The 24,772-nt window shown below is 47.0% G+C and overlaps 1 protein-coding gene across 3 annotated transcripts in view; it reads left to right on the top strand.

Moving 5' to 3' along the window:
* Nucleotides 1–8,487: 8,487 nt before the first annotated feature.
* Nucleotides 8,488–24,772, top strand: part of CHRNA5 (cholinergic receptor nicotinic alpha 5 subunit) — a 56,109-nt gene continuing 39,824 nt past the window's right edge. For 2 of the 3 annotated variants that reach the window (XM_075897599.1, XM_075897598.1), the window contains exon 1: nucleotides 8,488–8,774. In XM_075897599.1, coding sequence (XP_075753714.1) covers nucleotides 8,621–8,774 — 154 coding nt within the window. In that variant the 5' untranslated portion in view covers nucleotides 8,488–8,620. Of the gene's footprint in view, nucleotides 8,775–14,922; nucleotides 14,988–24,772 lie in introns of all 3 variants that reach the window. The other variant, XM_075897600.1, reaches the window with a different exon arrangement.

The following is a 24,772-nucleotide window of genomic DNA, read 5'->3' as shown; positions in this document are numbered from 1 at the left end:
ATTCTGAGAGAGTAGTTATAACCTTTCACAGTCATGCCAGAAGAGTATAACAAGTGGGGTTCCACAGGGGTCTGTTTGGGACCGGATCGGTTCAATATCTTCATCAACGATTTAGATATTGGCATAGAGAGTTAGCTTAAGTTTGCAGATGATACCAACCTGCTTTGGAGGATAGAGTCATAATTCAAAACAATCAGGACAAAGTGGAGAAATGGCCTGAGGTAAATAGGATGAAGTTTCATAAGGACAAATGCAAAGTACTCCACTTGGGAAGGAACAATCTGTTTCACACATACAGAATGGGAACGATTGTTTAGGAAGCTTAAATCTGTTAGTCTATAAGGGTACATCTACACTAGCCCCCTAGTTCGAACTAGGGAGGCTAATGAGGGCGACCAAAATTGCAAATGAATGGAATGGAATGAGGTTTAACTGTTAATTCGAACTAAAGGGTTTATCTCGGAATCGTGCTTCTCTGCCACGTGTAGACCTGGGCAGTTATTCTGGGCTAGTCAGTTTCCAAAATGGCGACCGTCCGGGAACATGCTAATGAAGCGCGGGATATTTACATTTCATTTGCAATTTCGGTCACCCTCATTAGCCTCCCCAGTTTGAACTAGGGGCTAGTGTAGATGTACCCTAAGGTGCCACAGGACTTTTCATTGTTTATGCAGACTCAAACTAACATGGCTACCCCTCTGATACTTGTCTAGGAAGGAGTACTGCAGAAAGGGATCTAAAGGTCATAGTGGACCACAAGCTAAATGAGTCACCAATGTGACACTGTTGCCAAAAATGCAAACATGATTCTGCGATGCATTAACAGGAGAGTTGTGAGCAAGACATGAGAAGTTATTCTTCCACGCTACTCTGTGCTTGATTAGGCTTCAAGGGGAGAATTATGTCCAGTTCTGGGCACCACATTTCATGAAAGATGGAGAAATTGGAGAAGATCCAGAGAACAGCAACAAGAATCATTAAAGGTCTAAGAAAACATGACCTATGAGGGAAGACTGAAGGAATTGGGCTTGTTTAGTTTGAAAAAGGGAAGACCGAGAGTGGATATGGTTTTCAGGTATCTAAAAGGGTGTCACAAGGAGAAGGGGGGGGGGGGAATTGTTCTCCTTGGTCTCTGAGGATAGGGGAAGAAGCAATGGGCTTAAACTTCAGCAAGGGAGGTTTAGGTTAGACATTAGGAAAAACTGTGAGAGTGGTTAAACACTGGAAGAAGTTGCCTAGGGAAGTCATGGAATCTCCATCACTGGAGATATTTAAGAGCAGATTAGACAGACATCAGGGTTGATATAGACCAGTGTTTCTCAACCAGTAGTATGAGTACCCTAAGGGGTACTCGAGAGAAGTCTGGGGGATATGTCAACACAACTGAAATTTGGAGAAAACTGAATTTTTATTTTAAGTTTTACAGACTTTATTATTTTTGTACTTTTTACACCCAAAAATGTCATTGACCAGCCGGCTTTGATTAAGTTGTTTAAACAATTGTGTTGCAATGGTAGAAAAAAATTGTGTGTCTGAAAACTGTAGGTACTGGGGGTACTTATAATTTTTTTAAAGGGGTACTTTATAAAAAAAGGTTGAGAAACACTGATATAGACCATTCTTGGTCTTGCCGTGAGGGCAGGGACCTGGACTTGATGATCTCTCGAGGTCCCTTCCAGTTCTATGATTCATAGACGTAAGGATTCACATGCCACACACAAGTCATTCCACATGCCACACCAGACATGTCATTATTCCCCTTTATTCGGCTCTGGTGAGGCCACATCTGGAGTATTGTGTCCAGTTCTGGGCCCCCCACTACAAAAAGGTTGTGGACACATTGGAGAGGGTCCAGCGGAGGGCAACCAAAATGATTAGGGGGATGGAGCATATGACTTATGAGGAGAGGCTGAGGGACTTGGGTTTGTTTAGTCTGTAGAAGCGAAGAGTGAGGGGGAATTTGATAGCAGCCTTCAACTTCCTGAAGAGAGGTTCCAAAGAGGATGGAGAGAGGCTGTTCTCAGTAGTGACAGATGGCAGAACAAGGAGCAATGGTCTCAAGTTGTGGTGGGAGAGGTCCAGGTTGGATATTAGGAAAAACTATTTCACTCAGAGGGTAGCGAAGCACTGGAATGGGTTACCGAGGGAAGTAGCGGAGTCTCCATCCCTAGAGGTGTTTAAGTCTCGGCTTGACAAAGCCCTGGCCGGGTTGATTTAGTTGGGATTGGTCCTGCCTAGAGCAGGGGGCTGAACTTGATGACCTTCTGAGGTCTCTTCCAGTTTTATGGTTCTATGATTCTAAGTCCCAGGAGATTCACACGCCCACTACCCATAGGTAACAGTTCAAGCTCCAACCCTCTTCATAGTTTTATTCTGGTCCATCCAGACAGGATGATAATAATATAAGGAGGGGCAGAAACAGCAGGAGACACCATTCACAGTCCTCCTTTGGCCAAGGCCAGGGATCAAATAAACCCCTGCAGGGGCTTATGCCCAAGCTTTTAGAGGCACACCAGTGAATGAAGTACCAGTTGTATATCCAGATCCTCTTCCCTTTTGTGAATCATTTGCCCCAATTCCACCATACCTGGATCCACATCACATCAGATCACTGAATCCTGAGCACAGTGGAATCAGGGATAGTCTATTAAGTTCTGTGCCCTCGCATTCTTCCACCCCTCTTCCCAGTCCTACTTCAGGAACCCCTTTCATGAACAGGAGGTGCAATTGTTCCTTGACTTAGAGACCACTAAGGAGGTTCCTCAGGAATTTGGGGGAAGGATTTTTTATGCTCAATATTTCCTTATCTCCAAGGGTAAGGGTGAGAGATGTCTAATCTTAAGAAATCTCAATTCCTTCATAGTGAAAAAATGGTTCTATATGGTCTTCTTGACCTCCATTATCCCTTCCTTGGATGTACAATACTGGCATGCCACCCTCGACATGAAAGACTATTTTCATATAGCCATTATTCTGTCCCACAGGAGGCTTCTCTGTTTCATGGTAGGAGACAGACACTACCAATTTAGAGTAATTCCATACTGTCTGTTGTCAGCCCCTTAGGGTGCATCCGCACAACAGGGTGTAGCCAGACATGAACCCTATCTTGTTCCCCCCCCCCCCCCCCCCCGCAGAGAGCAAGAGAAAGGCAGTCAGCCTTTGATGCCCTGGGAACGCAGGTGTGCTGCCTGTCCCTGACTCTACCATAAACAGAAACCAGACAGTAAATGGGCTAGCTGACGACTGGGAGGCCTCCCGTCGCCATGATGGCTAGTATCAGTAATTGACACGCCTGCACTGTCTCAGGAGAGGAATCTTCGCCCATCACATACCAGAGGTGCCCATTTTCTGCATTTTCCCAGGTGTGAATTATGCTTTGCACCCTTCATGGGAAACTTGGCATTCAAAGCCATTTTTCCTAATTGGCCACTTGAGACCAGGAAGAAGCCTCCGTGACCCAAGGGGTACAAAGAGGGGCTTAGTAGCCCACCCCATTTGAGCTCCAATCACCTACACCTGCTGGCAGGTATTGATTGTCTCCCGAGGTCCGTGGGACATCCAACCTTGCCCTACTTCTTCCCGAGGGATTGAGAGAAAGATGCTGGCCACGCCAAGTCTGGAACGCAGGGGTGAGAATTGTACCTGCAATGTGTTTCTTTATGTGTACACTTTAATTGTCACTCTGTTATAAGTTTAGTTACTTTATTATAGTTTCTTAAGGCAAACTGCTTCATTTCTATTGTAAACTGCCTTTGGTAAGGTGATTTAGCTATAAACTTTGGGAATAAGTGAGGTGCCCTCATTCACTTATAAATATATATATATTGAACCAAGTTTCTTTATTTTATTTTCTCTTTCTTTCTCCTATAAATAAGCCAGTGAGTGTCAAGCTTCTGACTTGAACCCGTGCTGCTGTACCCGAACCGAACACAAACAAAAGAACTTCAGCCGGTCATAAGGGACAGATATAGGAAGAGCTTGGGCGTTTTGGATTGTGTCACTCCCAGGTGACAGATCCGTTGGGGCCCCTCTCAGCCTCCCCAGGCTGCCCGCTGCGAAGGGATTTCTGTATCCTAGCAGCTAAAATCTGAGGTGTAATAAGCTCTTCCTATAAACTCGGGGCGTCTGAGAGCCTGTTGGCTGCCCTCTGCGACGGGACCCCGGTCCTAGCAGTAAAGTCACAGATGTTAAACTATTTTTCGGGGCGCCCTCCAGCCTCTTACGCTGCCCACTGCAACGAGACTTTGCGTCTCAGCAGTTGAAGACTTGGGTGTAACACACAGGCACACACTGCCCTGACCATTTCGGCTGACACAGGGCTTAAATTGAAATAAGCTATGCAAATTGAGCTACGTCAATTGTGTAGCTTATTTTGAAATTGAGAGTGTCTACACAGCACTTATTTTGAAATAGAGCACTCTTTTGCCGACTTCCCTTACTCCTCATACAATGAGGGTTACAGGAGTCGGAGTAAAAAGTCCTCCAGCCTGACAGTATTTTGACATTATTTTGAAATAACTGCCTGTTGTGTAGATGCGGGCTGTTATTTCAAAATATTGTTGCTGTGTAGATGTATCCAAAGTGTATGGAGGAGATATAAACTCACACTAAGGAAAGAAATGATGGTTCAGTGGCTAGGGCACTAGCCTGGTACTCAAGAGTACCGCTTTGCCACAAACCTTCTGTCTGACCCTAGATAAGTGAAGTCTGTCATTGCCTCATCTGTAAAATGGGGATAATAGTACTTGCTTACCTCACAAGGATATGTTTTGAAAACATATACATTAAAGATCATGAGGCACATAATTAACATGATAATGGAGACTATGCAAGTACTTAAAATAGATAATAAACTCCCTCACACCAGTGATTTATACACATCATCTAGGCACAATGAGCTTATGCTTCCAGATAACTGTAGTAAAAGTTTTCTCTCTTTCTTATAGTCTTGGACCAGCCCCCTAATTTAAAAATGTAATCCAAACATTTTCCCAATTTCTTTCAAAAACTAAAAACACTCTCCATTAAGATTTAACAACTCAAAAAACCTCTACTTTTTAGATTTTAATTGCTCCATTTACTTCCATTGTAACAGGTGTTCCAGACAAGGTTTTTAAATTGGTATTTTTAAAGGACTGACTTAAGTATCCTATTTGAATATCTGAAAAAAATGTGCTTCATAGAATTTTGTGAAAAAAACATTTTTTTTTAGTAATTGAACTGAACAATTCACTATTTTTATCTGTAATTAACGTTACTCTTGGCTTACAAATTAAAATGCCCTGCACAGCATGGCAGAAACTACCATCAACCAATTTACTGGTTGCATTACTGCCTCTGATGGAGAATTCATAAAAGTCACTTCAGTGGGGACCTTTAGAACTCTCCATTTCTGGTTAAGTGGACCCTATTAAAGATATCAGAAATTAAAATATTACTTTTGCAGTTTTTTGGACATGTACTATTATATGCTTAATGATAGTTATTTCAAGGTTAACATTTTGCTCAAGTTCAAAACATCAATGGACATTTTCTTATTTATATACGTGTAAAAATATTTATAAATGCACTAGATGACCCCTGATCAAATATTGAGCATAATGATGGGCAAGTAACCTAGGCTTTAATCCTTTTCAACCTTGCAACTGATCTATTTTAACCAATTGGCATCCATTTGCAAGCAAATTCATAGTTATGAACAAAAATAATTTATCCGTTTCCTAGAATGTGAATCAACTATACTCATATCAAAATAAAATACCTTTCATGCAATTCCTACATAAGGTTACATGTATGTGGATAGATGGATGGATACAGAAGTAAATTTGATTTAGGAACCAAGTGCAATATGGTCATAGACCAATCACAGATAGAACCACATAACTATTGTTTATCACAGATTTAAGGAGTGCTCAGAACATTGCTTGCTCCAAATTTAAAGTGATATTAAACATTTACAGTGTGAGAACAGAACATATTTTCATGATGCATGTTAAACAAAAATACCTAATTTTATAATCCTGTATTGGATCCTACATGTAAACTACAAATTTCAAACTAAGAATTAAATCCTACCTCTAGAACACCTAAAATTAATGGCAGTTCTGATGTGCAATGAATTCAGAATCAATCACTCAGTGAGTGTAAAGCAAGAGATTGTCAAAACTTGAACAAAAAAAGTTATGTGCCTGATGTATGAAATGCCATTTTTACTGCAGAGCTTTCTAATCCGTATAACTAGCCACTGCAGGACTACACTGGAAAAAGTACCATGTAAGCAATTTCTTTTTAGATAGCTTATGCAGACTGCATTATGTCTTCTGCAGACATGAATAATTACAATGTGGCATTCAGCATATTAAAACAGAGAATATAGGGAAAATAATTTCAAATCATTTCAATATTTTCATTAAGGCTCTCTTATGACAAATTCTCTAATTCAGGCTCTCATAACAAACAGGCACACTGATCTGTTCTTCTGTAAAACAAATAATTGGTATAAAATACCATTTGGATCAGTGATAGTATAACAATAAAATCTGTAACATACAAACATTCAAAAAGATTAATTGCTAAAAAGGATTGAGTTGAAAATATTGCTCATTTTCTAAGAATATACGCTAGAAACACATATGCATACATGTACATCACAGTAGTACCCAAAACAATTTTAGGGTTTTAAAATCATTGCTAATAAACATTCTAGTTACTAAATATTGCATTAAAGTCATTTGACCTTTTTCTCCTTTCTTTTCTCTCCACAAACTGAAAAGTGTTTATGAGGTAATACCTCAAAGCAGAAATATATTGATTTGAGTATGTCAATTACTATTATTTTCTGTTTTCATATGTATCTTTTAAAAAGTATAATTATATTGCTATAAAAATAATCAATAGCAGCATTTAAAAATCAGTTTTACTGATAAACCTCCTCCCCAAACCTGGGGCTGGGAGAGGATTGAAGATCCACTGGAGTTGCAGGAGGATTAGGCAGAATTAGTGGTTTGTTTGAGACGCTGGGAAGACGCTGGGATTGATCTAGGTTTATAGGGGCAGAATTATTTGCTAGTCAGACAGCTGGACAGATGTCAGAATGACAGGTGTTAATGTAAGGACCAAAATCAATACATTTGCAGGCATCAGCCACATTAATTCTCACACACATACACTGGAGGGAGGGAGGAGAAATTAAAAAAAAGAAAAGAAAACAGAAGACAGCCCAAAAATATCCCAAAAGTAAAACTCAGTGTAGTATGTGTAACCTTTCTGCCAGGTAACATCAGTAGCAGCCAGGGCTGGGTTCAGTATTGTCAGGGACTTTAACTGGATGGCCTCGGTTCGTTGTCTGACCGCAAAGAGACAGGCAACACCAGCAAGATCCAATCACAAGCTCTTTATTGAATAGTGGGCACTACAATAGAGAGCAGCCCATCACCAAAGTGAACCAGCCACGATTTCATTAACAGGTAGGCTTATATAGACAGTTCCGTCGCGCCATAGACTATTTGCCCAAGCAACCCACCCCCCTTTATCAGTTAGAAACTTTTAATATCCATGCACCCCTGGCCAACTATACATCATGGCCTTAAGCAATTCATAATGCATCAGCAATTTCTTATCAGCCCAAAAGACAGGTACTGGGCAACAAGGAGACAGTTTGTTATGGCCAAAGGAGAACATAAACAGGGAGTTTGGAACAAACGGGGGAGAGCAGAAACAAGGAGTCTCCTTATCAGTTCTCAAAACAAACTGTTCCTCATCACAGCAGGTACAAAAATGCAGCTTCTTACTTATCTCATTTTGCAACTTGAGCAAGCGTGTAGGGGGCGTCCCTGCTTGAACCTATCTCCAGTTCTGTCCAGGGACTACCCAGAAACCTTTGTTCCATCTGCTTTAGCATAACTGCACTAAGCCTAATTTTCTAGGGCCTAACAATATCTAGGGCATCCTCTCCGTCCATCCAACACAGAACTAGCTGGAACTCTCACCAAGTAACTTGGTAATAGAAATGTAGCCCTGTTAGTCTGGTGTAGCTGAAACAAAATACAGGACTATGCAGCACTTTAAAGACTAACAAGATGGTTTATTAGGTGATGAGCTTTCGTGGGCCAGACCCACTTCCTCAGATCAAATAGTGGAAGAAAATTGTCACAGCCATAGATACCAAAGGATACAGTTAAAAAAATGAACACACATGAAATTGACAAATCACATTTCAGAACAGAGGGGGGATGAGGGCGGGAGGTTAATGTCTGGCGCAGGACAAGGAAGAGGGGGAGGAGACACAAACCCCTCATTTACCTCAGCTCAGATGTGTGCCCCCCCCCCCCCAGGCAGGGCTTCAAACCACAGGGGGCTTCCAGATCAGGATACCCCTCCCCCTTGACTCAGTTCACTTGATGGGTAGGGGCCCCAGGCATCTCGTGCGGCCCCATTCAAGCAGGAAAGCAGGTACCGCCTCAACCGTCCCCGCCCCGCCCCTTAGAGGAGGAGCGCGCGGGCTGGGGGGAGGACGCCGCGCGCTCGCCCGCTCCTCCTCCTCAGCTCCCCGGCGAGCGGGGCTGTCGCGCTTCCCGCTGGTTTCCAGAGCCTGTGGCAGCGCCCCGCGCCGGGCTGAGCGATGGCGGAACAGGGAACCCAGGCGCGCCGCGTCCTCTTCCCTGGCAGCCCGCTCCTGCTCCTCCTCGCCTGCCTCTTCCCGCCTCTCCTCGGGCTGCCCGCTCCGGCCAGCAGCGCCGCCGCCTCCAGGGGCAGCGCCCGGACCCCTCACCCGGGTGAGCTGCACCCTCCCCCCTCTGAGCCGGGGGCCGTGAAGGCGTGGGGAGGGGGCATGATGACGCTTGGGGGAGGGGAGTCTCCGTGGGACATCACGACTTGAGGGGAGTTTTTAACACCGGGGCTCCCCTCACAAGCTGCGTGCAGGGCGGTTGCCCGCCTCCCGCGTGGAAAGCGCTGAGCGCCGCCAAGGGCGGGATCGAGTCCTGCTCAGCCTCCCTCCCAGGCTAGGGATGGGAAGGGTTACCCGTTCGGGCTATCGGCGGGGCTGGAGCAGCTCCTCGCTCGCCCCGCCAGCAGAGGCGGTTCCGCCTCCCGGTCAGTGCTGCCTCTGCGGGAGTGGGGGAGCCGCGCCCCATCTTAAATCAGTTACACGACAGGTATAACCGCTTACCTCCCTGCTTTATTCTCCCCCGCCTAATGGTTCCACGCCTCTGAATAGTAACGCTTGGGATTTTGTGAGCTAATAGTGGTGCAGCCTGGTGTGCAGCTGGCAACATCAAGGCTGTTCCAAAAGGGCAAAGGATTTGGAGTGATTGATTAAATAGCCGCACATTTTAGTTTGCATTCTGTGTCAACTTTTTGGAAGAGCAGACTTAAAAAATTAGAACCTGGTTTGAAGGACAAGTCAGGGCTTTAGCAATAGCATTGGAATCTTTAGGTACTTGTGCAGAAGGAGAAATCAGAGGAATTTTGTATTTTTTTTTTAAATAAAGAAATCTAGAGAGACCATCATTAAACAAATGCAGCTTTATTGAGCAGAAGAGAGGGGAAATACTAACAGCCTTGTTTACATGTTGAGTCTTTGTCCTTGTCAAGCAAAAGTTCTCTCAGTGTAGGTACATATTTACAAATACCAGATATCAAAGTGATAGAAATGTAGCCGTGTTAGTCTGGGGTAGTTGAAGCAAAATGCAGGACAATGTAGCACTTTAAAGACTAACTGGATGGTTTATTAGATGATGAGCTTTCGTGGGCCAGACCCTATTCCTCAGATCAAGTGGGTCAGGCCCACGAAAGCTCATCATCTAATAAACCATCCTGTTAGTCTTTAAAGTGCTACATTGTCCTGCATTTTGCTTCAGATATCAAAGTGTTTGTACAACTACAAAATAATGAAGAATGCTGTTGTCATAATATCATATCTTGGTGTTCTTTTTGTTCTCTAAGATTCATTGCACTTATTTATTTATAAATGGATGTGGTCAGTAATTTGTAATGTATTTGCGGTGTATGTTTACCTACGTGCCAGAGGAAAACACTTTTACAAGTCTTAGAGGGGTAGCTATGTTGGTCTGTAACTTTAGGGTACGTCTAAACTACATGGCTCTGTCGACAGAGCCATGTAGATTTGTTGTTTTGGCAAAGGCAAATGAAGCCGCGATTTAAATGATCGCAGCTTCATTTAAATTTACATGGCTGCCGCACTGAGCCGACAAACAGCTGATTAGCTGTTTGTCTGCTCAGCGCGCTAGTCTGGACGCTCCCCTGCCGACATCAAAGCGCTTTGTTGGCAGCCCCGGTAAACCTCATCCCACGAGGAATAACGGGGCTGCCGACAAAGGGCTTTGATGTCGGCAGGGGAGCGTCCAGACTAGCGCGCTGAGCGGACAAACAGCTGATCAGCTGTTTGTCGGCTCAGCGTGGCAGCCATGTAAATTTAAATGAAGCCGCGATCATTTAAATCGCGGCTTCATTTGCCTTTGCCTATGTGTCTAATCTACATGCCTCTGACGACAGAGGCATGTAGTCTAGACACAGCCTTAGAGACTAATATATAATCATGAGCTTTCATGGACAAAACCCACTTCCTTTTTAGTAATTCTTATGATACGTGACATCTATTTTTTTTTGTTATTGTTGAAATGCCACTGCTATGGGTTTATGATAAAATTCTCATAAATTTTAGGCCGCGTCCCCCATGATGCACAGTGGCATCTGCATGTCCCCAACCTCAAAGTCCTGGCGGGGGAAGAATCTGCCCACCTCCAGCATCCTGTAGAGGCTGGAGTTTTGAAAAATGTGGGTATAGTATGCCCTGCCTGACAAATATCCATGAACTGTCCTCGGTGGTCGCACAGAGCCTATAGCATCATAGAAAAGTAGCCCTTGTGATTTATGTATTGGGCTGCTTAATGTTTGAGGTGCACGGATTGGGATGTGGGTCCCATCAGTCACTCCACTGCAGTTCGAGAACCCCAAGGCAGCAAATCTGGCCACAATTGGGTCCAGGTCTCCCAAGTGGATGACCCTCCACAGTAGAATGGAATTGATGGTCCTCACAACCTGCAGAAGGAGACAAACAAACACACAAAACAGAGAAAGAGAGGGACTGCAGCCCAAGAGTGCCTTACCTCCATGAGGAGGGCCCCGATGGTGGACTTCCCCATGCCGAACTGGTTGCCCACAAACCGGTAACTGTCGGGGGTGGCAAGTTTCCAAATGGTGATTGCGACCCGCTTCTCCATAGACTCATAGACTTTAAAGTCAGAAGGAACCATTATGATCATCTAGTCTGAACCCCTGCACAATGCAGGCCACAGAATCTCACCCACCCCCTCCTAGAATAATCCTCTCTCTTATATATCAGATATTGAAGCCTTCAAATACTTTGAAGGCCCCAAGATACAGAGAATCCTCCAGCTGTGATCTGTACCCCATGCTACAGAGGAAGGCGAAAAACCTCCAGGGCCTCTGCCAATCTACCCTAGAGGAAAATTCCTTCCTGACCCCAAATATGGCAATCAGCTAAACCCTGAGCATGTGGGCAAGACTCACCAGCCAGACACCCAGAAAGTTCTCTATAGTAACTCCTATCATCCCTCCATTGGCCTATTTCCCACTGATAATGAATGGTCAATTAGTTACCAAGATCATGTTATTGTATCAAACCATCCCCTTCATAAACCCATCTAGTTTAATCTTGAAGCCAGCTAGATCTTTTGCCCCCACTACTTCCCTTGGAAAGCCGTTCCAGAACCTCACTCCTCTAATGGTTAGAAACCTTCATCTAATTTCAAGTCTAAACTTCCTACTAGCCAACTTATTTGTTCTTATGTCCACATTGGTATTAAGCTTAAATAATTCCTCTCCCTCCCTGGTATTTATACTTCTAATATATTTAAAGAGTGCAATCATGTCCCCTCAGCCTTCTTTTGGTTAAGGTAAACAAGCCAAGCTCCTTGAGTCTCCTTTCATAAGACAGGTTTTCCATTCATCGGATCATCCTAGTGGCCCTTCTTTGAACCTGTTCCAGTTTGAATTCATCCTTCTTAAACATGGGAGACCAGAACTGCACACAGTATTCCAAATGGGGTCTCTCCAATGCCTTGTACAATGGCACTATCACCTCTTTATCCGTACTGGAAATACCTCGCCTAATACATCCCAAGACCGTATTAGCCTTTTTCATGGCCATGTCACAATGGCGGCTCATAGTCATCCTATAATCAACCAGGACTCCGAGGTCCTTGTCCTCCTCCGTTAGGGTATGTCTACACTACAGCGCTAATTCGAACTAACTTAGTTCGAATTAGTTAATTCGAACTAAGCTAATTCGAATTAGCCCAGCTAGACTTAAAAACTAGTTCAAATTAGCGTTTTGCTAATTCGAACTAGCATGTCCACACAGAGTGGACCCTGAACAGAGGTTAAGGCTGGCCGGAAGCAGTGCCGGCAGGGCATCAGATGAGGACTTAGAGTGTGGAGCTGCTGTCTCAGGCTAGCCGAGGGCTGTGCTTAAAGGGACCCGACCCCCACCCCGGACAGACAGTTCTCAGGGTTCCCTGCTTGCAAAGCAGTCCTGGCTGGTAGTGCCTTGAGTGCCCACATGCGGAACATCACAGCACTCGGCCATCAGCCCGGCTGCACTTGCCGCAGGCTGCCTTCTGGGGGGAGGGGGCAATTGGGGGGGCTGCAGGAGAACTTCCACCCCGAGAAGCCCGCAGAGCCAGCCCAGTCCTCCCCATCGGGGGCGCGTACCCCATTCCTCCCTCACCTCCTTCCACTTACCTTTCCCTAGCCCCCCTTCCTGATGTACAAAATAAAGAAAATGTGTGTTCAAAAATAGAATCTCTCTTTATTGAACAAAACTGGAGGAGACTGGGAAAAAGAGGTGGGAGAGGGGGAAGAGAGAGGCTGGGAGAGGGGAGGTCAACTAAAATGATCAGGGGTTTGGAACAGGTCCCATATGAAGAGAGGCTAAAGAGACTGGGACTTTTCAGCTTAAAGAGGAGACGGAGGGGGGATATGATAGAGGTCTATAAAAGCAAGAGTGGTGTGGAGAAGGTGCATAAAGAAAAGTTCTCCATTAGTTCCCATAATAGAAGGACTAGAGGACACCAAAGGAAAGGAATGGGTAGCAGGCTTCAAACTAGTAACAGAAAGTTGTTCTTCACAAAGCAAAGAGTCAACCTGTGGAACTCCTTGCTGCAGGAGGCTGTGAAGGCTAGAACTACAACAGAGTTTAAAGAGAAGTTAGATCAAGTCATGGAGGTTGGGTCCATGGAGTGGTATTAGCCAGGGGGTAGAAATGGTGTCCCTGCCCAAAGTTTGTGGAAGGCTGGAGATGGATGGCACGAGACAAATGGCTTGGTCACTGTCTTTGGTTCATCCCCTCCAGGGTACCTAGGGTTGGCTGCTGTCGACAGACAGGCTCCTGGAGTAGATGGACCTTTGGTCTGACCCAGTACGGCCATTCTAAGCTCAGGGCTCAGGGTCGGGGGTCTCAGTGGACCACCTTGATTTTCATGCAAACCTGCTCCTGGGTGGCCAGGCTGGCAGCTCTCCTGCCCTAGACGGCCACTTTCCTGTGCCTAGTGCGGAGGTCGTGGACAAGGTCCACGATGTCTGCACTAGACCAGGCGGGTGCCCGCCTCTTGCGGTCCTGGGCAGGCTCCCGAGAGCCGACAGCCTGGTCCCGGGAAGAGGCGGAGGGCTGGGGGGCATCGGGTGGCTGGCTCGAGCCGTGCCAGGTGCAGGGTCTGCTGGCTGGGTGCTGGCAGGCTTGCACCTGGCAGGGGCACCGTAGCCAGCCCGTGCCCCTTTAAGGGCTCCGGGGCTGGGAGGGGGGCATACGAGTTTCCCTGGTGGTGCCCAGAGTGGCCACCAGGGAAAGCTGGGGAGGGCTAGCCTCCCACTAGTTCGAATTAAGGGGCTACACAGCCCTTAATTCGAACTAGTAAGTTCGAAGTAGGCTTAGTCCTCGTGGAATGAGGTTTACCTAGTTCGAACTAAGCGCTCCGCTAGTTCGAATTAAGTTTGAACTAGCGGAGCGCTAGTGTAGTGCCTATCAAAGTTAATTCGAACTAATGTCCGTTAGTTCGAATTAACTTTGTAGTGTAGACATACCCTTACTTTCAACTGATGTGTCCCCAGCTTATAACTAAAATTCTTGTTATTAATCCCTAAATGCATAACCTTACACTTCTCACTATTAAATTTCATCCTATTGCTATCACTCCAATTTACAAGGTCGTCCAGATCTTCCTGTATGATATCCTGATCCTTTTCGGAATTGGCAATACCTCCCAACTTTGTGTCATCCGCAAATTTTATCAGGACATTTCCACTTTTGGTGCCAAGGTCAGCAATAAAAAGATTAAATAAAATTGGCCCCAAAACTGATTCCTGAGGAACTCCGCTAGTAACCTTCCTCCAACCTGACAGTTCACCTTTCAGTATGACCCGCTGTAGTCTCCCCTTTAACCAGTTGCTTATCCTCCTCTCAACTTTCATATTAATCCCTATCTTTTCCAATTTAACCAATAATTCCTCATGTGGTACTGTATCAAATCCACTGCATTTCCTTTATCTAAAAAATCTGTTACTTTCTCAAAAAAGGAGATCAAGTTGGTTCGGCATGATTTACCTTTTGTAAAACCATGTTGTAATTTGTCCCAATTGCCATTAGCCTCAATGTCTCTAACTACTTTCTCCTTCAAATTTTTTTCCAAGATCTTGCATACTACAGATGTCAAACTAACAGGCCTATAGTTACCCGGGTCGCTTTTTTTCCCTTTCTTAAAAATAGGAACTATATTAGCAATTCTCCAGTCAAATAGTACAACCTCTGAGTTTAGAGATTTATTAAAAAAAGTTTGCTAATGGACTTGCAATTTCATGTGCCATTTCCTTTAATATTCTTAGATGAAGATTATCTGGGCCCTCCGATTTATTCCCATTGAGCTGTTCTAGTTTGGCTTTTACCTCAGGTATGGTAACATCTACCTCCATATCCTTAGTCCCACTTGTTATGTTATCATTATCCCTAAGCTATTCATTAGCTTTATTAAAGACTGAAGCAAAGTATTTGTTAAGATATTGGGTCATTCCTAGATTATCCTTAACCTCCACTCCATCCTTAGTAATTAGCGGTCCTACTTCTTTTTTTTTCCTATTTATATGGCTATAAAACCTTTTACTATTGGTTTTAATTCCCTTTGCAAGGTCCAACTCTACCTGACTTTTAGCCTCTCTCACTTTGTCCCTAGATGCTCTAACCTCAATAAGGTAGCTTTCTTTACTGATCCCTCCCATCTTCCACTCCTTAAATGCTTTCTGCTTTTTCTTAATCACCTCTCTGAGATGCTTGCTCATCCAGCTTGGTCTAACACACCTACCTATACATTTTTTCCCTTTTCTTGGGATACAGGTTTCTGACAGCTTCTGCAACTTTAACTTAAAATAATCCCAGGCTTCTTCCACCTCAAGATCCATAATTTCTTTAGTCCAATCAACTTCCCTAACTAATTTCATTAATTTATTAAAGTTAGCCCTTTTGAAATCAAAAACCCTAGTCTCAGATTTATTTTTGTTTATCCTTCCATTTAATTTGAACTGAATTAGCTCACGATCACTCGAGCCAAGGTTGTCCCTTACAACCAGTTCATCTGAGGTCCTCGCTACTCACCAAAACCAAATCTAAAATAGCATTCCCCCTTGTTGCTTCAGCAACTACTTGATGAAGGAATTCATCAGCTATCACATCTAGGAAAATCTGAGCCCTATTATTATTACTAGCACTTGTTCTCCAGTCTATATCTGGAAAGTTGAAATCTCTCATGATTACGCAGTTTCCATTGAGTAGTTTCCAGCAGCAGAAAAACGTCTGTCCAGAGGGGTCCCTTTAAGCGCGTATCTCTGTTAGGCTCCGGCACCAGCATTCAGAAGCACCTGGTGACCTAAAGCCCTGCCTGAAGTGGTTCCGGATGGCCTTTTATGCGAGATAGCGTCCAATCAGTCTGGACGCTATCTTCTGAAAAAGTAGATCACTTTTTCGATGCACTTTGGTAGTGTGGAGGCACTTTTGGAAGAAGTTTTTTTGGAAGAACTCTTCCAGAAAAGCTTCTTCTGAAAGAAGCCTGCAGTCTAGACATAGCCTTAGAGTGCTTGACTTCAGCAGCCTCAGGCTTGAGACCTCCCACGCTTCCCAACCCTTTGCCCTAAGCCACCTACCTTCCTCACCCCCAAATTCTTACTCCACCCCTCATTTTCAAAAAATACAGTCATTGAACCAAAATGATTAGGGGGCTGGAGCATATGACCTAGGAGGAGAAGGCTGAAGGATTTGGGCTTATTCAGTCTGCAGAAGATAGGCCCCACATGCAGCAGACCTGGCCTCCTCAGCCTCAATGGCTGTTCTGGACGCTGTGGGCATATCATCAGTGACAGGGAGGCCTGTGCCCCCTTCCACGGCGTCCAGTGTTTCGGGGTACCGAGCGCCCCTGTCGGCATCTCTGTCGTGACCCTCTCCCTCACCTCAGAGGAGTGGTGCCCTGGATGCAACGAGGGACCCCGCAGCCTCTGTACTGGAGCCACCACTGGCGCCAGTGGTACTTGCCCCACCAGCCCCCCACCCAGACCCTACACTGGACCCGGTGCCAATTCAGGAGTCTTCGTCGTCGTGCCTCCTGATGAGGCTTCAGCAGATCCAACTCCAGTTATGCCAACTATGGATGCCAGGTCGCATCAGGAGCTGCTTTGCCACCTAGCCTCCAACCTAGGTGTCCCGGTGGAACCTGTTAGAGAGGGCACGAATCCTATGATAGACTTCCTGTCCGATGATGCTCCCGCCTGCTTGGCTTTGCTGCTTAATAAGACCGTGGCTAAGATAAAAAAATGCCCTGTGGCAGACCCCGGCTTCCTTAACCCCCTACCTTAAAGAGAGTTGAGAGGCGCTATTATGTCCCGTGCTGTATTCCCAGACTTTCCTGGGGTTATTGGTCGTCCAAGCTGCGGCTCAGGAGGAGAGGCTTCCGCAGCCGGGGCATAAAGTGTATGCCACTGGTGGGGTGCAACTCTGTATCACAAATCAGCAGGCGATGCTGAGCCACCACGCATACGATACATGGCAGGCAATGGACAAGTTTAAAGACAAACTTCCCCCCGAGGCCCATCAGGAGTTTGGGGCTATGACCACGGAGGGCAGAACCATCGCCCGCACGGCGCTTCAGGCCTCCCTGGACGCGGTTGACTCTGCAGCCCGCATCATGGCTTCAGGGATAGTTATGCGCCATGGTGCCTGGCTCCAGGTTTCTGGGATACCTGCTGACATCCAGAATACAATACAGGACCTGACCTTCGAGGGCAAGTCATTGTTCTCGGAGCATACCGACTCTAGGCTCCATACACTGGAGGACACTAGGTCGACTCTTCACTCTTTGGGGATCCACACGCCGGCCCCTCAGCGATGTCAGCTCCCCTACAGACAACAGGGGAGAACGCAGTCCCAGGTCCCCCATGGGGATTATTGGAGACGCCGTCCTTGTGCTCCCAGTGGGGGTAGGAGGCGGCTGCGGCCCCCTCCTCGACAAGGGCTCGTCGTCGCTGCCAGAGAGGAGACAACCCCCGTGGTTGGACAGGGCTCCTCTCAACAATCCAAACACCCGTTTTGACGGGTCCCTAGAGAGTTACGTACCAGTTGCTTCCCCTGGCCCCCTGTTTGGGGCCAGGTTATCCCAGTTTGCCCCCTCCTGGGCAGAAATTACCATCGACGCCTGGGTACTGGGCATAGTCAGGGCTGGGCATTTCCAGGGTCCTCCTCCTTCCAACCCACCCTCCCCATCCCTTTTCAGGGACACCTCTCACGAAAGGATTCTCCGGCAGGAGGTGTTAGTGCTCCTCCAAAAAGGAGCGTTAGAGAAGGTCCCCCCACACTTGCAGGGCAAGGGGTTTTATTACCGATATTTCATCATCCTCAAGCCCAAGGGCGGGGTTCTTCCCATTCTCGACCTCAGGGACCTCAACAAAATGGTGGTGAAGTCAAAGTTCAGGATGGTAACCCTAGCTTCTGTCATCCCGGTATTAGAGTTAGGAGACTGGTATGCAACTCTCGACCTCAGAGACACTTACTTCCACGTGGCAATAAGGTCAAGCCACAGGAGGTTTCTGCTTTTCATAGTGTCCCACTGTCATTTCCAATTCACTGTGCTCCCATTTGGTCTTCTGACAGCACCCAGGGTCTTCACAAAATGCATGTCGGTTGTGGTGGCATTCCTCCGCAAAAAGGGTTGCATGTTTTTCCATACCTAGATGACTGGCTCATTCGTGGCCGATTTTACGGACAAGTAGAGGCCCATGTATTCCTTACAAGGGCTCTCTTCGAGAGATTAGGCCTCCTGCTCAACAACAAAAAGTCGTCGCTGACCCCCTGTCAGCAACTGGAATTTGTGGGGGCCCTCTTAGACGCTAGGGTGGCGCGAGCCTTCCTTCCCAGGAACAGATTTGTGACTATAGTGGAGCTGGTCTCTGAGTTAACCCAGTTCCACCATGACGACCGCCTGAGCGTGCTCAAGGCTGCTAGGGAACATGGCAGCATGTATGTATGTGGTGCGCCACGCTCGCATGAGACTCAGACCTTTGCAGGCCTGGCTAGCGAAGGTGTTCGACCAGTCCAGGGGTCTCTGGGACACAGTACTGAAGGTGCCTCCAGAAGTGATTGCAGTGGTGGACTCAGGAGGCTGTGGTTTTCAGTGGGGTTCCATTCACTGTGCTTTCCCCCTCAGTGACGTTAGTCATGGACGCTTCCGACCTAGGTTGGGAAGCACACCTACGGTGTCACAGGATCCAGGGCTTGTGGACTCCCGCAGAGTGGGCTCTGAATATAAATGTCCGGGAGCTGAGGGCGGTCAGGAGAGCCTGCAAGGCGTTCCTGATGAGATTGTCACGTCTCTCAGTCCTGGTACATCTGGACGACATGGCGGCTGTTTTTTATATCAACAAACAAGGGGGAGCCCGGTCGTCTCCCCTCTGCCGTGAGGCTTTGCTGCTCTGGGACCTTTGCATAAGACACGGTATACACTTGCAGGCGGAGTACCTGCTGGGGTGCAAAAACTTGTTGGCTGATGCATTGAGCAGGTCCTTTGGAGCCCACGAATGGTCCCTGAAGGATATGGCCCTACATCAGGTTTGCCTTAGGTGGAGTTGTCCCCTAGTAGACCTTTTTGCATCCGCGCACAACAGGAAGTGACAGAGTTACTGCTCTCTACTGGGGCTGGAGGAGCACTCCAGAGACGATGCCATGACCGGGCCTTGGCTGGCTGGCATTCTGTACGCATTTCCACTGTTTCCCCTAATTCCCCATTTCCTCTGTAGGCTTTGGAATGCAGGTTCCGATTACCAAAATATGCAGGGCGGCCACGGGGTCATCAGTACACACCTTTACAATGCACTATGTGCTGATACAGCAGGCCAGAGAGGACACAGGATTGGGTTCTGCGGTCCTCAGATCTGTGTTGTGACTGTGTTTGTGTCTGTACCACATTGCATCTTTCAATCAGTTCTCCGTGTTCTGTTAGTTGAATAAATATGTTCTGTGTTGTTCAACTTTCATTTGCTTGTCCTTCTGGGTGCTTCGACCCCTCCTCCATAAAGTGGGGTTATCTTGAAAGTCACCTTATTCGAATGGACATGAGCAACCACTTGAAGAAAAGAACGGTTACTTACCTGTAACTCTTGTTTTTCGAGATGTGTTGCTCATGTTCATTCAATTCCCCCCCTACCTCTCCTTCGTTGGAGTGTCCGGCAAGAAGGAACTGTGGAGGGGGAGCGCCGGCAGGTGTACTTAGGCTCTGCTATAACGGCACCACTCCAGGGGACAACCTGCTGGCTCTACGAGTACCGCTTGGGAAAACGCTCTGGAGAGATGGTGCACGCAGTGTGCACACCTTATTCGAATGGACGTGAGCAACACATCTTGAAGAACAACAGTTACAGGTAAGTAACCGTTCTTTTCTCATCATAGTTCAAGTTTTAAGTAAATAGGGTAGAGATTACGCCAGGATCACCTGGCTTTAAGAAATGCACACAGTGCCAGAATGCCATGCCGGCATCGGATGGGCACTCGTGGTGTATCATATACCTTGGAGATGGACATGTCCCGCTGAAGTGCACTCACTGCACTCAATTATCCGTGAGTGCCAGGTGTGACCAGGAGTTGAGGTGGGGGTTGCTTTTATTTAACAAAGCCCTTCAGACCCCTGAAATGACTGAGCTGTCTTCCACTGCCTCAGGAACACATGAGGCTTGTCCACCAGCTCGAGAGTTTCCTCACAGGACCTCTAACCCCTCTGCAAGGGTGAGTGTCAGAGACAGACCGGGCACCTCTGGCATCCTGCCAAGGCATCTCGTTGACAGGATGGGCAGGGGCCACAGCTCATCAGCCCCAAGCTGTGCCCGCACCAAGGACCCAATATCGGCACTGGCAACGGCTCCAATGGCCGGTTTGAAGCCTGCAATGGCTTCCCCGGCACCGGCTTACCCGGTGCATGTGCAAATGAACGCAATTGTGTCGGCACCCTCAGCAGATGTGCCAGCAACTTCATCTCCGCTTTGCTCGGTGCCGGAGGTATCGGCGCCGCAGGCAGGTACGGTCACTCCGCAGCCCTCAGCATCAACATTGCCTCCTCCGGTCCCACAATTCACTACTCCAGCGGCACCAGTGATCTAGTTGGGTTATAGCCAGTCTATGGAGACTGCTTCTTTACCAGACAGCTCATTGCAGATGACACCGTCTTCCCCTCTCAACTGCTCCATGCTGACAAAGTCTGGACGTGTCCCAACATCATCTCTCATCCCAGACTGTGCTGTTTTTAATCCTGTACTCTTGTCACCGACCTCATCATACACTGTCAGCCATCACCGCACTCCTCGTTATACATCAACCAGAGACCATTACTACAGGTCACCTCATCACTCACCGTCATGATGATATTATCGAGTGCATTACTCTCGATCTCCCTCCCGCTGCTCCATGAGATCTATTTCACCAAGGTCTTCAAGACCCTCAGGATATTCACGTTGGTACGGAACACTAAGAGGTATTCTCTGAGATGCTCACCGGGTTCATACCATCACAGACGGTATTATGATCATTACTATGATGACCGCCATTCCTCACTTGGCTGGAGGTACCCAAGTGCGCAACCCCCAGTAGACCGGTGTCTCCACGTCATGCACCATTAGAATCCCACACTTCCGTGGCTCCACCAACTCCTGCGGAGGACACTGCCTCGATCCATACCCATGAGGAACAGCAAGACAACCACACTCCAAGCTGAGAACCTCAGAGCCCTGATTCCCCTGCCGACCACTCATCTTCGTCGCCAGACGACGCAGTCTTCCCCAGGGAATTATCTCCAACAGAAGACCATAAGCAATTTCAGGAGCTCTCTAAAGAGGGCTCAGGACATTCAAACTACGGACATTCAAACTATGGATGTTGAGGAGCTCTCTAAGAGGGTTCAGGACATTCAAACTACGGATGTTCAACAAAAACAGCATCCTTTTCTGAAGAAGTTACAACCTTCCCAGAAATCAAAGTTGGTGCTTCCCTTTGACACCATTTTGGAAATTGCCAACGACATCTGGCAGACTCCACTTACTTCCTTACCGACCAATAAACAGTTGGATAAGAAATATTTTATAAACCAGAAGGGTATGGAGTTCTTGTTTACTCACTCCCAGCCCAATTCCCTAGTCATGGACACCGCACAACAGAGGTCCAAGACAGCACAGACTAAAAATACTGCAAATGACGAGGCTAAATGTCTAGACATCTTAGGCAGAAATGTGTACTCTTCTGCCACTCCAGCTCTGAGAGTATGCAATTACGTGGCTCCCCTCGCAAATCACGATTTTGACAATTATTCAAAATGAGATCCTCTTTTAGAACATTTACCGAACTCGAAGAATCAAATTCTGAAGGTGGTAATACAGCAGGGCTACACAACAGCCCGAACAGCGTTGCAGATCGCACTTGACACTGCCAACACAGTGGCTCGTGCCACATCTACTGCTGTAGTCATGCATCGTGCATCCTGGTTACGTAAAGCTGCTCCCCTGAAAGATCTACTAAACAAGGTAGAAGACTTACCCTTTGTTCGCCAGTCACTCTTCGCTCAATCCACCGATCAGGCAAAGACCACTTGGGCAAAGACTTGCGCACCACGTTGCAAATGCTGGGGATGTACACGCCTCCCTATCGACACAAGATATACATGCCTTATAACAAACAGAGGTCCTTCTCTTATGAGACACCTCGTGCTAGACCATACGAACAGCAGAGGCTAAGACAACGTCCGCAAAAGTGACGGCAACAACCTAACAAAGCACCCATTCACCAGCAGGGTCGGCAGCAGGTTTGTCGGGTTGATTGAGGGACTGTGTACCACCCCTCTGATGGAGGCTCCAGACAACATGCAAGGTTTATTTCATCATCGATTGAGGCCTTATCAACAGCATTGGTCTCTTATAACCACTGACCGTTGGGTCCACAACATAGTTACTTCAGGATACGTCATCCCTTTCAATTCTATCCCTCTCCTCTTTCCCCCCTTTCCTGTCACTTTTCAGGGACCCCTCTCACGAGACTCTGCTACAGCAAGAGGTCTCTCATCTGCTTACCATAGGTGTAGTGGAGAGGGTGCCAACTCAATTTCACGGGAAAGGTTTTTACTCTCATTACTTCCTCACCCCGAAGAAATTGGGGGGTTGGAGGCCTATCCTGGACCTACTTTGGCTCAACCGTCACCTGCAGAAACAAAAATTCAAGATGGTCACGTTAGCCTCTATCATCCCAGCTCTCGACAAAGGGGATTGCTTCATGTCCCTCGATCTACAGGATGCCTATTTTCATATAACAATATATCCAGCCCACAGGCGGTTCCTTCAGTTCATAGTGGGAGCCGACTATTACCAGTACCAAGTGTTAACCTTTCAGACTTTCAGCAGTGCCATGAGTTTTTTTCAAGACCCTGGTGGTGGTGGTGGCGGCTTACCTTCGTCACCTCAACATCATGATCTTTCCATATTTGGACGCTTGCCTATTAAAGGCCCCCACACTCGACGAAGCTACATGGGCAGTTACCACTACCTTGATGGAGTTCGAGACTCTCGGTCTCATAATCAATTTCGAGAAGTTCTCCCTGACACCGAGTCACGAACTAGAGTTCGTTGGTGCAAGACTCGATTCTCTGACTGCAAGGGCGTACTTACCCATGAAGAGGTTCCAACTAATCTGGGATTTGGTACAGACTGTATCAATTTCTCCCAGATCCCGCATACTTTCCTGTCTACAGATGCTCGGCCATATGGCAGCTACCACATATGTGGTACTGCATGCGAGACTCCACCTGCGCAGCCTTCAACGTTGGCTATTCTCTGTTTACATGCCCAGTGCACATGGCACAAACAGGACAGTTTCTATTCCCAAACACATCAGAACCTCGCTGGTATGGTGGGACAACCCCAGGAATATGTTAACAAGGGTCCCCTTTCATGGCCAGAAGCCTTCACTGCAGATCACAACGGACGCTTCCCTGCTTGACTGGGGTGCCCATTTGCAGGAACATTTAGCTCAGGGTCTCTGGACGCCCCAAGAATCCCTGCAACACATAAACTTCCTCGAGTTACGAGCAGTGTTCAATGCTTGCAAGCATTTTTTCCACATCATCCGAGGCCTTATGATCCAGATTCTCACCGACAACGTATGCACTGTGTATTGTATCAACCGGCAAGTAGGTGCATGTTCACGCCCCCTCTGTTCAGAAGCTGTACGTTTGTGGAACTGGGTGAATCGGCAGGGTATTACCTTGACCGCATCACACCTTCCCGGCAAGGACAATGTTATCACCAATACCCTCAGCAGGCACTTCCTTCTCCAACACGAATGGGAGTTACACAACAAAGTCATTTGCAGCCTTTTACAACTCTGGGGGTTCCCCAATATAGACCTCTTCGCCACCCGTCGCAACAGGAAGTGCCATCAGTATTGCTCATGGGCGGGCGTCCGTACATATTCCTTGGGAGATGCTTTCCTGCTCGACTGGAGTTGCAACCAACTGCTCTACGCCTTTCTTCCTCTCCCACTCATCCCAAGGGTGCTGGAGAAAATAACATTGGAGGGTGCAACAGTAATATCGATAGCTCTCTTTTGGTCCCGACAAACGTGGCTAACACAATTATCGAGAATGTCGGTGGCCCAGACACGATGACTACCGGGGCTGTTCAATTTACTGTCTCAACAACGCGGTACAATGATCCATCCACACATCAAGGGCATGCACCTGACAGCGTGGCTCCTAGCTGGCTCCAAGGGCATGAGTTGATCTGTTCTCAGGAGGTGAAGCACGTGCTGATTAACAGCAGGTGGCACACTACTCGCAAGACTTACCTTCAGAAATGGTACCAGTTTCAGTCTTGGTATTCAGCAAGAGATCTCGACCCCCTTTCCTTACCTATCCAACAGGTCCTAGATTATATTCTGCACCTAAAGGCAGCGGGGTTGGCGATTCCTTCCCTCAGAGTGCATTTGGTAGCAATTTCGGCCTTCTGTCTTTCTATCAACGGTTATTCGGTGTCCGCACCTCCTCTCACCAAAAGGTTTTTAAAGGGGCTTGACAACCTAAAGGGGTTCACAGGATCCCATCGGAACTGTGGGACTTCCCTTTAGTCTTGGACACTCTGACTTGCCTCCCCCCTTTGAACCACTTACGACATG

The sequence above is a fragment of the Pelodiscus sinensis genome, chromosome 14 (assembly GCF_049634645.1).
Source record: "Pelodiscus sinensis isolate JC-2024 chromosome 14, ASM4963464v1, whole genome shotgun sequence".
NCBI lineage: Eukaryota > Metazoa > Chordata > Testudines > Trionychidae > Pelodiscus > Pelodiscus sinensis.
This window is presented reverse-complemented; position numbering and strand designations above follow the sequence as displayed.